The sequence below is a fragment of the Acomys minous genome (genome assembly GCF_964271855.1).
Source record: "Acomys minous genome assembly, chromosome: 10".
Classification (NCBI taxonomy): Eukaryota; Metazoa; Chordata; class Mammalia; order Rodentia; family Muridae; genus Acomys; species Acomys minous.
Window position 1 is genome coordinate 120,011,269 of NC_140491.1, and position 17,953 is coordinate 120,029,221.

A 17,953-nucleotide genomic window follows, 5' to 3' on the forward strand; every position below is an offset into this window, starting at 1 on the left:
GATCTGTGGTGCATTTTCATACAAATAAAAACACAGATATAACTGAAAACTAAGAAATTTATTATAAGGTTCAATTTGCAAAGCTAATGTAAATCATCCAAGATACCTGTTCTTCTAGTTCTTACAAACAACAAATACATTGTTACTCTCTTTCAATTTATACACTTTGAAATAATTCCTCTGTGATACTTTATTTCTTAAACAGTCTTCTCTTCAGAGAAACATTGTTTTCTCTTGTTTTATTCACTGAAAATTACAAAGAATTTATATTTATTTGTTTTAAGGACTGATAACCTTTAATAACATGGGTTTTTTTTAAAGAGAATAAGCTTTGTATTGTTCTTCCTGTCTTTCTAAGGGCATATTTTACATCTTTGTTCCTCAAGCTATAGATCAAGGGATTAAGCATAGGGATGATTAAGGTATAAAAGATGGAAGCCACCTTGTCAGTACTGAATGAGTGATTCGACTTGGGCTGCACATACATGAATATCAGAGTGCCATAGAAGACAGTGACCACTGTCAGGTGGGACCCACAGGTGGAGAAAGCCTTGCATCTGCCCTGAGCAGAGCTCATCCTCAGAATGGCTCTGAGAATGAACACATAGGAGCCAAGGATGATCAGTGGAGAAGAAATCAGGTCAATAATTGATAAGATTAAAATTATCATTTCGCTTTCTCTTTTATTTGAGCAGAGCAGAGATATTAAGGGGAGACCATCACAGTAGAAATGGCTGATAATATTGTGGCCACAGAAGGATGAAGAGAAAATATTTATGGTCACTATGAGAGCAACAAATACACTGTAAAAGTATGGGATTGCCACCAGGACCCAGCATACTCTTTGTGACATAATGACATTGTAGAGGAGTGGTTTACAGATGGCCACATAACGGTCATAAGACATTGCAGAGAGGATAAAAAACTCACTGACAATGAACATACTGAAAAAAGACAACTGTATAGCACAAAAATAAAATGGTATTGTATTTTGATCTACAAGAAAGTTTCTTAACATTTTGGGTCCCACAGCTGTTGAATACCCAAGATCTGCAGTAGCAAGGTGTCTGAGAAAGAAGTACATGGGTGTTTGCAGCCTGGAGTCCACTAATGTAAGGATGATCAGGCCCAGGTTGCCCACCAGTGACATCAGATAGATGATGAGGAACAGCCCAAACAATGGCGCCTGCAGCTCAGGGCGGTCAGTGATGCCCATCAGGATGAATTCAGTCACCACTGTGAGGTTGTGGTTCTCCATCTGCGTTTACGGGAAAATCAGTTCTGTGTAGAGATCATTGCACAATGAGTTTCAAATGTCATTTATGAGTTTTTATTATTCCAACTATATTTAATTAAATATCTCTAGATATTTGAGTTTATTTTGAAATTAAATCTATTTAAAATGTACATGTGCACTTATGCACATGTATAGATTCATATATATGCACACATGTGATACTTGTGATAGCGTATAAGATGAATGCCAATAATGTACATATATCTACCAAAATCTAAAAAGGCACAATATTACAGTTTTATGTGTAGATATATAGAATCATAACATGTAAAAATGAAACATCTGAGTTGTTATTACATTCGTATTTGTCAGACTAAGATATATAATGTTGGACATTACACTCAAATTGCCTTGATTTGGTGAAACCAAACAGCATGTAATACAATCTGTGCAATCCTCTTACACACTATCTTGCATATATAAATATTCTTTTGGAAGAATAAGGTGAAATGTATGAAATACTTTTTTGGCATGCATAAAATCAGGAGGTTTCTTTATGGACATTTGAAAACCTAAAGTACAAGTAAGTGATTCAAGAATAGCCTACCAGGACAATAAACACAAGGATTTCAAACATTCACAGTTACACCAACCTACCTGAAAGATTTTTCCTTATAAATGTGTATGTATACCATGCATGAAAGGATCTTAATTTTGTTGTTATATCTAAAGCAATGAAGAAAGAAAGAGTGAGTCATGAAAACAGTGTATCCACAAAATATCTGTAGCTTTAAATTTCATGAGGAAAATTTTCTACTTTCTTCTAATTTGGAAATAATATTTTATTCATTAATATAGTAATATACATAATGAGGATACATTATGTGAGAAAAACTATTTTGGATAAAAGGGAAAATAAAGCCTATGAAAATAAAAACAAAAATTCAATAATCTTCACATATATTAATATTTCCTTGTAAGAACACTTTTAATTATTACAAAACTTGTTTTTATATAGGGAGTCAGACACAAGTTACACCTAAGAACCTAAAAAAATGAAGAAATTTGAATAAAATTAAGATAGTTTATTAAGATGACTCATGAACTATTAATATCCTCTATTGATTAAGAGATACTATACTGCAATAGTATACATTTTATCAATAACAATTCAAAATATAACTGTCCAGTATTGTGATAGATGTTTGATCCTTGATACTGGATAAAACATTAACTGTGGTATAGATACCACAAAACAAAGTAGTGCAGTACATGGCATGTGCACAGATGCACATGAGGACACAAAGGAGTGTCCTATTTGTTAGCTCACAGGAACATCTTCCAAACCTGACACAGGTCACATTGTAATAAGACATGACTGACTAATTTCAATGCACCAAAAAAGAAGTCACAGAAGGTGAACAATTATTACTTTTATAAAAATGTATATGTGTCACTGGTTTCTGAGTAAAACCAGAAACAATGATTTACAATGGTCATGATGTAGAAACTGCAGTCTCTGGATAAGTGGGAGAAAAATTCTCCAGGAATGACTGCTCTGTGAACAGGTTATTATATTTAATTTACATTTCACTCACTTACAAGCTTGTTTCAAAGTATAATAACCTGGTATTATTCCAGTCTACATTTATACTCTTCATACATTAAGCATGTAAAAATATTAATTATAGTATAACTGAAGAATGTCTAATCATTTTCCCCTTTATATTGCTTTTATTTGCAATGATGTAAATAAAAGATAAGCAAGCACAGACAGTTTCCTTAGAGGTAATGACAGAAAAATATCTTCCTCTAAAGAGTTTTAGGACTCAACAAAAAGAAATACATTTTTAATTTTGATTATTTTGTTCACTGATTACTTACATGCTATTTTTCAAAACTACAATATAAGAAAAGTTAATTCTACTCAGTTCAAAAAAGAAAAATAAAAAAACTTTCTATCCAGGCATGGTAGTGAACATCTGCAACCCCAGCACTTGGTAAAACAGAAGCAGGGATAGCTCTTTGATTTTGAGGACAGCCCTGTCTACAAAGTGAGTTCAGGTCATCCAAGGCTACACAGAGAAACCCTGTCAAAAAAAAAATAAAAGAATAAAAGAAAGAATATGAAAAAAAGAGAAAAAGAATCTTTTCCTTTGTCATAAGGTATTATGGGAAATCTCTTGACTTTTAAGTAATGGTTTCACACCCATTATGAAATACAAATTCCACTTTCATCATCAAAGGCATCAGGATATTCATTAGAGAGACAGACAGCACTCCATAGATAAACCTGAGTGTGGGGATCTACATATCAACAAGAAGACAGTCTTGGAGGGGGATAAATGACACACACACTTGTCCTTTGATCTCTTCACACACTTGTCCTTTGATCTCTTCACACGTGCACTTGGATACAATAAACAAACAAGCAAATAGCTAATTAAATCGTGAATAAAGAAATATTGTAAAATACTTTAAAGTATGTAAAGCAATTACATCAATTCTTTCCTCTATAAAATTATCTTTAAAGTTTTAATTATCTAAGATAGGTTAACATAATTGGTTTATTATGGTATTTTCATATATATCATCAAATACTGTTCTAATTTCTTTCTCTCCTAATACTCTGTGAATACTCATTTTCTTCATCACAGATACTTCACTACTCTGGCTTTAGGATGACTTTTGTAGAGGATACTTAGTATTTCTCAGGCAAATATAATTTAGGACTATAAAGGAAACATAATGATATACTTAACTCTTCTGTTCTCAATTACATTGTTTTATTTACTATGGAACTTTTTTCTTCTAGACCCTTCTAGTTATAAAATCGATTGATTGTGTATGTGTGTGTGTATGTGTGTGTGTATATATGTGTTTGTGCATTTGCCCTCTCAATGTTAGCAAAAGCATTTTTAAAATATCATAAAGTAGAGAAATTAAGAGGCATTATTGCAGCCAGGGCATTGTTGAATACTAGAAAGATTGGACACTGAGTAACCAATGACTTCTCTAGATAGTGAAACCCTAGAAAGAATGATATCCACATTTTTTAATACTTAAACTACAGAACTCTGTGTGACCGTTTATTACCTGCTGTGAAATTTCTGACTTCATTTCCCACTGTGGTACTTAGCTTGGGTTTTTGAGATCTATTTTTTGTGTACTTTTAAACCACAGAGACTCTCCCTGAGGAGATAGCAAGAAATTAATAATTGGTAGCAAACTTTTAAAGTCTAATGAGGTGATGCTTGGAGATTGTAAACTCTCAGGATCAATTTGCATTCAACTCTGATTTACTTATTTGTTGTATAACCCAGCATTCTTCCTTATAAATACTTATCAAAAAGTATTGAGGCTTGGTTCTAAAATATAAATGTGTGCTTTTCTGTATATTAAAACATAATGTGTAACTGCCAAGATGTTAAAAAATGAAATATCTAAACATGACTGAATGAATACATAAAGTCATTTATACAAACCAATAGAGTATTATACAATTTACACAAAACAAGGGAGTATCATTCTACTTTAAAATCAAGGTATGGTAACAGATAAACATGAAGGACACCTGGATGAATGAAAGAAATTATCCTCAATTAAGCAATGATAGTTAGGGTAAGGTTCCATTTATATGAGCTGCATGTAACTAGAACAGAAAATTTCAAATTAAAGGATTGTAATGTATATAAATATGTTTTTGTTTTGATCACAAGTGTGGGATGTGAAACACATTCATGTGTGCAGTGCATTTGCACTAGAAACTGACTTGTGAGAGAACAGATGATGTTTGCTCACTAGAAGATGAAGCACTTTTGCCACCTGATAAATATCCTAGTACAAACTTTCAGAGGAGAATACACACACACACACACACACACACACACACACACACACACACACACACACATATTATGGCCATCATGTCAAAAAGAGTATGTTGGTTAATGGTGGCAATCCTTATCACTTATCACTTATCACTACTATATATATATATATATATATATATATATATATATATATATATATATATATATATATATACACACACACACACACACACACACACATGCTCCAGAATAAGAGGCTTGGCGTTTTTGGCCTTGGGTCTTGGATGTTCATCACTTCACTTTGAGACACTCCTAGAGAGAAATGCTCCAGAGAATGCTTCTAGATTCTGGGTTCTGGCTGCAGTTCCTGTCACCTTTGCTGAATTGATGGTTTGCTTTTTTTTTAACTTTTATTAAATATTTTTTACATATGCATTTATATTATTACACTTATACATAATACATATATGTTTCATTCATGGTGTTTTGGCTATTTGTATTTGGCACCCTTAAAGAAAACATCTTTTCTATCTTGGTGAGTCTAAAATTCTGAATGTAAATCATTATCTATCATATCTCATCATTATCAACTTAAAACATCTATCTATACCTAAAAACACCTTAACTCCTAAACAACTAAGCTTAATTGTAAAACTAAACTATCTGGTCTTCAACCTCATTAGAATCTTTTTTTCCCCTTTATTAATTTATCCTTGTTACATCTCAATGGTTATCCCATCCCTTGTATCCTCCCATTCTTCCCTCCCTCCTCTTTTCCCCTTATTCCCCTCCCCTATGACTGTTCCTGAGGGGGATTACCTCCCCCTGTATATGCTCATAGGGTATCAAGTCTCTTCTTGGCAACCTGCTGTCCTTCCTCTGAGTGCCACCAGGTCTCCCCCTCCAGGGAACATGGTCAAAGGTGAGGCACCAGAGTATGTGAGAAAATAATATCCCATTCTCCACTCTACTGTGGAGAATGTTCTGTCCATTGGCTAGATCTGGGTAGGGGTTTAAGGTTTACCGCCTGTATTGTTCTTGGCTGGTGCCTTAGTTTGAGCAGGACCCCTGTGCCCAAATCTGCCTATAATGAGTGAGTTAACCCAGAAGCAGAAAGACTCAAATGGTATATACTCACTTATATCTGCATATTAGCCCAAGGGGCATGTCCCACGAAAGCCTTCACTTACCAGGAAACTGAGACAGAGGGGAGGATATTCTATTGGGACTCTAGATGAGAGAAGCATGGGAGATTGGCAAAGTAGAAGGACCCAGAGGGTCCTAGAAACCTACAAGATGGTTTGCTTTTTAATGGGTCTGCTGGAATCCTGCCGACTATGCTAGTGAAACCTTCCAATTGAGTCTAAAAGGCCTACTTCTCACATACCCATTAAACTCTTTTCTCTCCTACCCAGAGGAGTGTTGGAAGGGAGGTATAAGCATTAAAGAATCCCAAATAAATAGTTTTTAAAAAGTTCAAAGCCTACAAAAAAATGAAGAGATCAATATTATTGCTTCAATTTTGTGTATACTTAAACAGACCAAAATTACAAAGGAAGAATGTCTCATTAGAAAATACTAATGAGGCTATGTGTGGTGGCACACATGTGTACTCCCAGCACTCAGGGAGACAGAGTGTGGTGGCACACTCCTGTAATCCCAGCACTCAGGGAGCAGAAGCGGGCATCTCTGTGAGTTTGAGGCCACCCTTTTCTACAAAGTGAGTCAAGGACAGCCAAGGCTACACAGAGAAATTCTGTCTCAAAAAATATTATCAATAACATTGTTTACACAGAAAGACAAAGGGAACATTTTTTGACTAGAATAGGCACAGTTGTCCAGTAGTGATAAGGATTGCCACCATTAACCAACATACTCTTTTTGACATGATGAACATAAAAGCAGAGGTTTAAAGATGGACACATGGTGGACATATGACATTACAAGAGAATAAAAAGCTCATAAATGATGAACAAATGATAGAAAAATATGTATCACAAAGTCTGAAAGATTCAATATTTATTCTGTAATGAAAGTTCTTAACACTTTGGTTCTAATAACTGTTAATAACCAAGAAGTCTAGTAGCTACATGTTTAAAAAAAAAAAAGGAAATGGGTGTTCACCATGGTAATGAGAGTCATGCCCAAATTGCCCTTCACTGAGAACAGATAGTTGATGAGGGAAAATCTAAATAATGATGCCTATTGTTTAGAGTGATTTGTGATGCCCAACAGGAACAGCTCAGTTACCACCATGATTTGTGGTTCTCCATCCTAGCTTATCAGACAACTTTTTCTAAGTAAAACCTCATATTATTAACAGAGTTCAATTATAATTGCTTAAGAAATTTTTATAAACTTATATATAATATAAGTCTAATTCTTTCTATTTTTAATATTTAAAATTTTATTTTAATACACATATATTACACATAAGTACATGGTTTTTCAAAAATAGACAAAGATGTAGAAGAATATTTCTAGATGCCCTGTGTACTACATTTTGCAGACCACAGCTCTGTCTGCATGTTAGGAGGTCTGCTGGTCCAAGAAATAAGAAATTTAAGACCTACACAGGAATTTCCAGCCTGCTGGTTGTCTTACAGGAAAGCCCAGCAGCAGAGAGCTCTGCCGTGTCCCCTGTGTGCACCATTTCCATGCCCACATCTCTGCCTATATTCCTGCAGACCTGCTGTCATCAGGGATTACCAATGAGATTCCCCATCCACAGTTTCCTGCCTAAATGGTTCCCAAAGGCCATAAACTGCACCTGCTACCCTGCACCCCATTTTCGGGCCCATACCTCTGCCTGCTTTTCCAGAGACCTGCTGACATCAGGGATCACCTGATGGTGAAAGGCCAGCATGATAACAAAATAAAAAAAAAAAAACAAAAAACAAAAAACAACAAAAATAAAGAAAGAAAAGAAACGAAAAGAAAAAAGAAAAGAAAAGAAAAGAAAGAAAGAAAGAAAAGAAAAGAAAGGATGATATGGTACCACTAGAATCCAGGTATCAAACCACAGCATGACCTGATACCTTAACAATATCTTAATTGATCTTAAATCCAATCCCATTAAGGGAATAGAGGCTTTCAAAGAGGAAATGAATAAATACTTTAGAGAAATAAAGAAAAATATAATCATACAAGTGAAGAAAATGAATAAACCTTTTCAGGAAGTGAACATGGAAATAAATGCAATAAGGAAGATATGAATTGAGGGACTCCTGGAGATTGGAAACTTAGGTAAGAGCACAGAAGCTAGAGATGCAAACATCACCAACGGAATGAAAGAGAATCTCAGGTGTAGAAGATACGGAAGAAAAAAATTGATACATCAATCAAAGAAAATGTTGAATCTGAAAAGTTTCCAAAGCAAAACATCCAGGAAATTCGGGATACTATGAATAGACCAAACCTAACAAAAATGGGAACAGGAGAGGATTCCCAGTTCAAAGGTCTACTAAATATTTTCAGCAATATGATAGGGGAAAATCTTTCTAACCCAAAGAAAGAGATACTTACAAACATGCAAGAAACATGAAGAGGAGCAAATAGAGTTTGTGGGTTCTTTTGGACCCAAAAAGAAAATCCTCCATCCACATAATACTCAAAACACCAAATGTCCAGAATAAACAAAAGAATAATAAAAGCATAATGGAGAACGGCCAGGTAACATATAAAGGCAGCCCTATTAGAATTATACCTGAATTCTCCAGAGAGACTTGAAAAGCTACAAGGGCCTGGGCAGATGTTTTATAGCCTCTAAGTGACCACAGATACTAGCACAGACTACTATACCGAGCAAAACTTTCAGTTACCACAGATGGAGAAAACAAGATAGTCCATAGCAAAACCAAATGTACACAATATCTTTCCACAAATAGAGCCCTACAGAGGATACTACAAGGAAAACTTTAACATAAGGAGTTAACTACACCCCCCAAAAAACACAGAAAATAATTTTACAGAGGCAAAACCAATAGAAAGGAAGCATGGGAGAGCGCGTGCGCACACATAAACACACACACACACACACACACACACACACACACACACACTACCTCCACATGCATGTAATTCCCCAATAAAAAAGACACAACTAACAGAATGAATAAGAAAACAGGATCCATTGTTCTGATACATACAAGAAACACACATCAGCAAGAAAGATAGACATTACCTCAGAGTTAAAGGGTGAAAAAAATTTTCCAAGTAAGCAGATGCAAGAAACAAGATGGAGTAGCCATTCTAATGTCAAATAAAACAGACATTCAGCCAAAATGAATCAAAACAGACATGAAGAACCCTTAAATTAGATACAAAGAAAAGAAAGCAGTGAATCAATGAAACAAGAATTGGTTCTTTGAGAAAATCAACAAGATAGACAAAACTTTAGCCAAACTAGCAAAAAGGGAAAGAGACAATGTACAAATAACCAAAATCAGAAATGAAAAGAGAGACATTTATGATAGAGAGGAAATCTAAAGATTCATTAGGTCTTATTTCATAACCTGTATACCACAAAACTGGAAAATCTAAATGAAATGGATAATGTTCATGGCAAATAACATTTACTAAAGTTAAATTAAGTTTAGGTAAACAATTTAAGTATACTTATAAAACTTAAGAAATTACATGCAATCATTAAAACTTCCCAATTGAAAAAAAAAAAAGCCCAGGACCAGGTGACAGCACAGAATTCCACCAGAACTTCAAAGAAGAGCTAATAACAACACTCCTCAAACTATGGGGCAAAATAGAAACAAAAGAAAAATTGTAAAACTTATTCTATATGGCCACAGTCTCCCTAATACCTAAATCAAATGAAGACTCCAAAAGGAAGAGAATTTCAGATGAATATTTGTTATGAACATTGATTCAAAAATAATAAATTGCATGTAATGTGGGAAAGGGTCTCAATAGTAGGCAATACTTATAAAAATGTAACTATTCCTTATTGCATATACATTTGGATGTGGTGCATAAAATTCATAGCAAAATCCACAATATTGTAAGATGGCATTTGAAAGGCATCAGAGGGAGACAGATCATCCTCCTGTTCTGCCAGCACAAGGTCCTCTTCCCATTGTGATACAGGACACAGTGAAATTAACCCTATACTCGGAGAAAGCACAACTCTGCACCTCCTATGCATCATAGTGAAAATTATAAGAAATCAATATCTATAAATATAAAAATGCAGGGTCTTTTTTTGGAGGGTTTTTTTTTTTTTGGTTTCTTTATGTAACAGCCTTGGCTTTGGCCCTTGACTATCCTAGAACTCACTCTGTAGACCAGGTTGACCTTGAACTCAGAGACATCCATGTGCCTCTGTCTCCTGAAAGCTGGGATTAAAGGCCTGTGTCTCCATGCCCTGCTTTTTTTTCCTTAAAAGAAAAAAAAACCTGATACACAGTAGGTGAGAAAGGTAGACATACTAGGCTCTGAATAAAGGACAATGGAAGCCTTTTTTCAACATCTTTTTTAAAGCTGATATTTTTGTTTGTACTTTTGTGTGCATAAAGTGAAACTCGCAGAATGTGGCATCTATTGTGTTGTCTATATTCTCTGTGAATCTGATGGTCCTTTAACAAAAACAAACTTTCCTGATATTAAACATGAAAAAGAGACAGACCATTAAACTAGATAAGCATCTCCAGAAATTCTGGAAAACACCTATTATCCCCTTATACATCTGGTGTGTTTTACAATAATAAAATGTTAATAAGATACATAATATGTCAGTTTTTCAGCATGAAAGACAAACATTTGGTCTTCCTGATTTCTTTCCTTCTGTCTGCAGCCAAGATTGTCAGGAGGTCTCCCTCTGTCAAATTTTATTTCCAACAGTTTTGATGGAACACATAACTTCTTGTTTCCTGTTGAGACAAAAGCACATTCTCTTCCCCAAGACAACATATTTCATGTCTTCTATTTTGGAATTAGAAACTTTATATGCTGATGTAATTCAGCAGTATATGTTAATATAATCCAGCAGTCTTTTCTAAAACTCAGTGTATCTTAGCAGGTCTTCTACTTCTCTACCTTAAAAATTTCTAAACCAATAAATTATTATTTAATCTATTTTGTAAAGATGTTATATTCCCTTTCTGTTTTATGACCACCTTTCAAAATTATTTTTAATTCTTCTCATACTCGTATGATGTATAGGATTATAAATTATATCTGTAACAGGTTTCATGTCATAAACTCTAAAACTTTGTGTTATTTCAATGGATACACATGCTGAAGCGGCATCAGCCCTGATTTGCAATGGCATTTCCAAGACAGTCACTATCCCTAACAAATGTACAACCTTAGAATAATGATTTCCAGAACTTAAGGCAAAAGTGCCTTGGCATTCTGAATATGAACCTATGGCGTGGTCATATGTTTTAGTTCCCCAGACTATGAAAAATGGAGCACACAAGCCATTGTACGATCTTTCTCCAAGGCAACACCAAAAGTTATCTGATTTTCTATCTTATCATATAAATATTCATCTAGTAATTGAACCTTGACAATACACATTCAATATGCAGTTTGATCATGTTGTCCTCTACCTGATGCCTTTCAACCCAGCACCTCAGGGGAAGTGCAGTTCTATTCTCTCCCCTGCTCAGGGATTGGCTGTAAGCTGCTTTATTGGCATCCCAGGAAACAATTAAGGGGCAGTGTATATACAACATTGAGAAATATATCAGAATTTAAGCTATACAATAACCTTTGCCTATATTAAAAAGAGAAAACTAACACATGAAATACATAAATTATACTTTGTGCCATTTAGGCAGCCAAAACCCTGAGGAAAGATTCTACTATGATGATTCCAATAAAAGTCATAGTCTTAATGGGGCTCCAAAGACTGATACCCACAGAGAGGTATGTCTCTCAATATTTATCATCACAGGAGCAAACTTCTTATTCCCAATAAAGGGTGATTAACTGAGACTCACAACTTCTCTGAGCCTAGAAAATGAAACTCTTCAAAAAAACTTAGCCCTAAATATGACATCTACATCACACCAACAGCTAGTTTAGCATCCCAGGAGAGGTCTGGATATGAGGACAATGTAAGCTTCAGGAACAGAGGATGATAATGGCCAATCTGTGCTCTTGACATATCCCTGGGCTGTTCTGCACGAGAACTTAAAGTGACTAGGACTACATGCACAAGAACTACAGACAAAAATTAAAGAATTGATGGGGAAGTGGTGAGGAAGTCCCAATCTGAGCTGAGAATCTATTGATGATAGTGCTGAGTATGCGACAATCATTATTCTTCAGGGTTATAGGCCCCGAGGGATTACCTGTTGCATTCAGATTTTAAAGGTTTCCCCCCCCCCGGCTTGTGTTTACACCAAAACCTAATACATAATTTGTTAAACTCATCAAATATAAAAAGCATTTTTGCTATTTTCTATGCATTTATGAGTATCTAAGGTTTGAAGTATATTAATTAATCAGAAAATTCACTAACTTTTAAAAGATATCTGCTTTTGATTTCAGTACTGTAAATTCTGAGGTTAGTTTTTCTATGCTTTCAGTAAAACCTTGAGTTTAATCATTAGGCATTACTGTGAATAAATCAAAATTCAAATATATATATATAATATGCACAAAAGAGTCAAGTACAAACATATTTACTAAGTAGAAAAATACTTAACAAAAATATAAACCTAATCCTGAAAGTTTAGATTTCAGTCTCCCAAAATACTTCAGATATTCTGTTGTTCACTCTAACTGTGAACACAAAGGTTTGAATTCCCATTTAATACCACCAATTCACCTAAACAAATCAAAACAACAACAACAACAACAAAACACAAACAAACAAGAAGCCTTAATGCTTCAAGAATATAGTCCTTTCTGTTGTTGTCCCCTGAGATAAAAGCTATTTTGAGCAGTATTTAAAACACTTTGGATCTTATTATCAACAGTATTGCTTTTCATACATGGCTTGGAGTTTTATCCTTTAAAACAAAATAGTGTATAAACTAATTGGCAAACTTTTTAAATTAAATTTTTATTATATTTTAATATCTAATTTACATGCTGTTTAGTTAAATCTTGTGTCATATAATTGTTTTATACATCTAGAGATCTTGTTCATTGACCAAGCATGGCTAACATCGTGGCTCAATTCCCTCATGCCAGGAATGACATATTTTCATTACTCATATCCAATTTAAACACTAAATTTACTAAATAGTCTTTATTATCACATGATGATTTTCTTTGCTGCAGACCTTTTAAGTAATATTTGGTTCCACACATATAGTACTGTATTACATAGGCTCTGGTGTCAAACTCATAAAATGTTTTCAAGCAATACCATACCAGAAGTTATTCCGTTATTAATATTTCTGGTGCTTTTCATTTTTCAAGTAATCCTATTTAGATAAGCAGAGACTTATTTCAGACTAACTATATATCCCAGGCTGTCCTTGGAATCCTGACTCTTCTGCTAATGCCTACCAAGTAATTATAGTGCTGGCATCACATTCAATAATCAAAACATAGTATATGAATTATGAGAAATGTATTTTACATCAAGAAAGAAAACATGAAATTGTTTAATACAGGGAGTGGGAATTAAGTAATTAATGTTATCCTTAAATAATATATTTTATATTATATGTTTATACGATTATATATAATGTATATAATAATGCATATTATTATAAAGTAATAGAATTATACTCTTACAAAATAAAATATTAAAAGCTGGCATGTAAAGCTGAAGACATCTAACATAAACACACACAAACAGAATTATACAATATTAGATGATACATTGAAATTATGAACTGTTTAATCACTAAATATATGGCATTAATTATTGCTATTTTGATCATGTATAAAGTGATATGAAAAGGAAATGAAGTAGAATAAGAACATAAAATTCTGTCTGGAATGAAGGCCTCTGTGTGCTCTGATTTCACTGCGACCTTATTATCAAAATGATAAACTTTTCCTTTTTGATATTATGATAAAAAAATCTTTGACACAATTCACAGAAATATATATGAAAACCCAAATGTATGTAAACAACAATATAATACTAATATGATAAAATTTCATTTTCATACAAATAAATACACAGGTACATATGAACACCAGATAATTTATTTTAAACTTCAACTCACAAAACTCAAAAAATCCTGAAACTTCATCATCACCAAACCAAAAACTAGGCGAGACACATGTCCTTGTCTTCATCCAGACACCACATGCATGCTGTTACCTTCTTAGGCCTACACACTTTAAAAGACTTATTCTGTGATAACTCAGTTTTTCACATTTCTTGTTTACAATCTCTCTCTTCTTCAAAGAAAAGTAATTCTTTAGTATTTTCTTCACTGAAATTTAAAAAGCATTTAGTGTATTTTTCTGTGAAGTAAGGTAACCTGTAACAACCTGTGACTTCTATGAGAAGTTACTGTATATCCTTTTCCCTGCCTTTCTCAGAGCATATTTTACATCTTTGTTTCTCAAGCTATAGATTAAGGGATTCAACATAGGGATAATTAGAGTATAAAAGATGGAAGCCACTTTATCAGTGTCAAAGGAGTGACTGGTCTTTGGCTGCACATACATAAATATCAGAGTCCCATAGAAGACAGTGACCACTGTCAGGTGGGATCCACAGGTGGAGAAAGCCTTGCGTCTGCCCTCAGGCGAGTTCATCCTCAGAATGGCTGTTAGGATACGCAGATAAGAGACAAGGATGACCAGAAGAGAGGAAATCAAGTTAATAGCCGATAAGATTAATATTATCATTTCAATTTCTTTTGTATTTGAACAGAGCAGAGTTATCAAGGGGAGACCATCACAGTAAAAATGAGGGATGACATTGTAGCCACAGAAGGATGAAGAGAAAATATTTATGGTGACTATAAGAGAAATAAATACACTGTAAATGTATGGGACTGCCACTAGCACCCAACATATGATATGTGACATGATGACATTATAGAGCAGAGGCTTACAGATGGCCACATAGCGGTCATAGGCCATCACAGACAGAATAAAAAGTTCACAAGCAATAAACAGAAGAAAGAAGGCTAGCTGTGTAGCACAAAGACTAAACGATATTGTATTTTTACGGACAACAAAATTTGCTAACATTTTAGGTCCAATAGCAGTTGAGTAACCAAGATCTGTTATAGCCAGGTGTCTGAGAAAGAAGTACATGGGTGTTTTCAGCCTGGGGTCCACTGTGGTAAGGATGATCATGCCCAAGTTGCCCACCAGTGAGATCAGATAGATGATGAGAAACAGTGCAAACAATGGTGCCTGCAGCTCAGGGCGGTCAGTGATGCCCAGCAGGATGAATTCAGTCACCACTGTGAGGTTGTGGTTCTCCATCTGAGTTTATTAAAAAAACAAGTTCTGAATAGAGACCAGAACACAGTCAAGAGATTTCAAATATTATCATTTTGTCAATTTTTATTATTCTAAGTAAACTAAATTTAATGTATCAAACATTTTAAATCACTTCTTGAAAAAAAAACCCGTTAAAAAGATGCACATACACTTCTATGCACATAGTTCACAAAGACAATGCACACAGTGATTTCAAACATTCATTGCTTATACTAACTTACCTGAAAGACTTTTCTTTAAATATGTGTGCATGCACATCCTACATGATGGGTGCAGAGCCACTTTGTTAGATCTGTAATGATGAGAAATTGAGTTGATTATGAAGAACATGGAGCATACAGCTTTCTTAGTCAAGAGGAAATACACATTGTGTGTGTGTGTGTGTGTGTGTGTGTGTGTGTGCGCGCGCGCGTATGTTAGGAAAGAAAGTTAAGAAGAAAAAGGTAGAAAGAGGTTTTCTTAGAACAACATATCTAAGATAGTTAATATTATTTTCTCTCTCAACCCTGGCAAATATGTTTTTAAAAATGACATAAAATAAATAAAGTGATTATATTCCTACTTAGACATTATAGACTATTAGAAAGAATAAACAATGAATCATAATCAGAAATGAGCATCTACAGATAGTGAGACCATAGCAAAAGATGCTCCCCACATATCCTTATGATGAAACAACAAGTTCTGTGTGACAATTTGTTACCTGTTGTGAAAAATCTTGTCTTTATTTCTCACTGGGGTTTTTATCTTGTATTTCTGAGATCTACTTATGTATTCATATTTAAGCCATAGGATTCTCCCTGAGGAGATAGAAAGAAATAATTAATTGCCAGAAAAAATTTTGAAATTCTATTGAGTTGCTGTCTGGGGATTATAAACTCTCCAGATCAATTTGTATTCAATTGTTTGTTATTTTTTTGTATAAAGCAATATTCCTACTTATAAGTACTTATCAAAAAGTATAGAGGCGAGATTCTTAAAGGTAAATGTGTGGTCTCCTGTTTATTGTGACATAATGTGTAATTGCCATGAGGTAAAACAAATTAAATATCTAACCATAGTTAAATGAACAATAAAATCAGTTATGCAACGCAATACAGTATTATTCAATCAATAACAATACACGGAATGGTACCAGGGGTGAAGGTGGAGAATGCAATGTTGAGTGAAATAATCCTCCATTTTGTGAGGATAAAAATGGGAAGCTTCCAGTTACATGAACTGCATGAAATGTTCTAACTCAGCCAGAGTGCATATGGTGGCTAAAAGTAGCCATAGCTCTTTGCACAGGACAATTGATAAACACAAACTTACAATTAAGTTCTTAAGTACTGAAGAACATTGTTCACTTTAAGTCAACAATAATATAGCTCTTGTGTTTACTCTCTAATGGCATATAAATCATATGGAGATAAATAATATCAATTTAAGGGGAATTAAGTTTCAATATAAAACATAACAGTGAGATCTTGAGAATATCACACTAATTCAAAGCCACTATGAGTCTTTCCTATGAAGTATATAGACTAACAATATATACAAAGTCAGGAAATAGATTACCATGTATATAGGAAGTAAGGAATACGGAACAATTACCTATAGACATGTCATTAATGGAATAGTTCTAGATACAGACAAAGGAAAAAGTGCCAACTTAGTAATTATAACTAATTGATTATTATAACACAATAAATTTATTAAATGCAAATAAACAAACTCATCTAAGTGATATGAAATACATTTTTTAATTTTATCAACCATTTGTATGGCTTTCAACACAAGTGCTTGCTTTCATTTTTTTGTCCATATCATTTTTACATGCCAGAAAAGAAATTTGTCGATGACATGAAACAAAATAATTGCCTCTCAATTGGTTTGTAATATTATTTGCTTTAAAATACTTTTTAAGCCTTGGTTTTCAAAACATCTGCACCCTATGTACCTTACTGTCCTAGTTAATTGATTGATATCCCTGGGTATCCTTAAACTATTATGAACTTAGTTTTCAAAGAAGCTATTATGTCATAGTACAAGTATATTGTAGAATGTTAAAATTTAGCATAGAATTTCAATTAAAAAATTGAGAGTCATTACACTGTCTACTAATTACGAGTTTTAACATATTGAAATCTGTTATCAGGTATCAACATTAAGTAATGTTCACATTAAGTTGTCATTGGTGAAGCATAATTTTATGTATTTGTAATGAAGATACCAGCTTACAAATATTTTAAATAAGGCTATACTATGTGCTACTGGGATGTCATTCTGAAAATCAACACTCTTATGTTGATGTTTTGATTCATTCAGCTTTACTACATTTATCTAGTCATCATCCTTTGATTTCCCAAATATAAAGTTAACAGAAGTTTACAAATTGTCTCCCCAAATTGCTATTCCTCTTATTTTATTTCATTATATTTTTCCTTATGTGCCCTAAGGAAGACATCAAGCTAAGATGAACAAAGGACTGACATCTTTTCTGCTCCTT

The 17,953-nt window shown here is 33.9% G+C and overlaps 2 protein-coding genes across 2 annotated transcripts; both read right to left on the reverse strand.

Annotated features, from left to right (window-relative positions):
• Nucleotides 1–253: 253 nt before the first annotated feature.
• LOC311607360 (olfactory receptor 8K3-like) lies at nt 254–16,265 on the reverse strand (the record flags this gene model as incomplete). The annotated part of the gene is made up of 4 exons (XM_084799012.1): nt 16,166–16,265; nt 15,684–15,754; nt 1,895–1,963; nt 254–1,281 (listed from the first exon to the last, which is right to left on the reverse strand). Exon 4 carries the CDS (start codon nt 1,256–1,258, stop codon nt 254–256), a length of 1,005 nt encoding a protein of 334 aa, XP_084655138.1. The 5' UTR covers nt 1,259–1,281; nt 1,895–1,963; nt 15,684–15,754; nt 16,166–16,265.
• On the reverse strand, nt 14,503–15,444 carry LOC311606817 (olfactory receptor 8K3-like; the record flags this gene model as incomplete). Its single annotated transcript, XM_084798227.1, has 1 exon — nt 14,503–15,444. The coding sequence occupies one exon, from the start codon at nt 15,442–15,444 to the stop codon at nt 14,503–14,505; it is 942 nt and encodes a 313-aa protein (XP_084654353.1).
• Nucleotides 16,266–17,953: the final 1,688 nt, after the last annotated feature.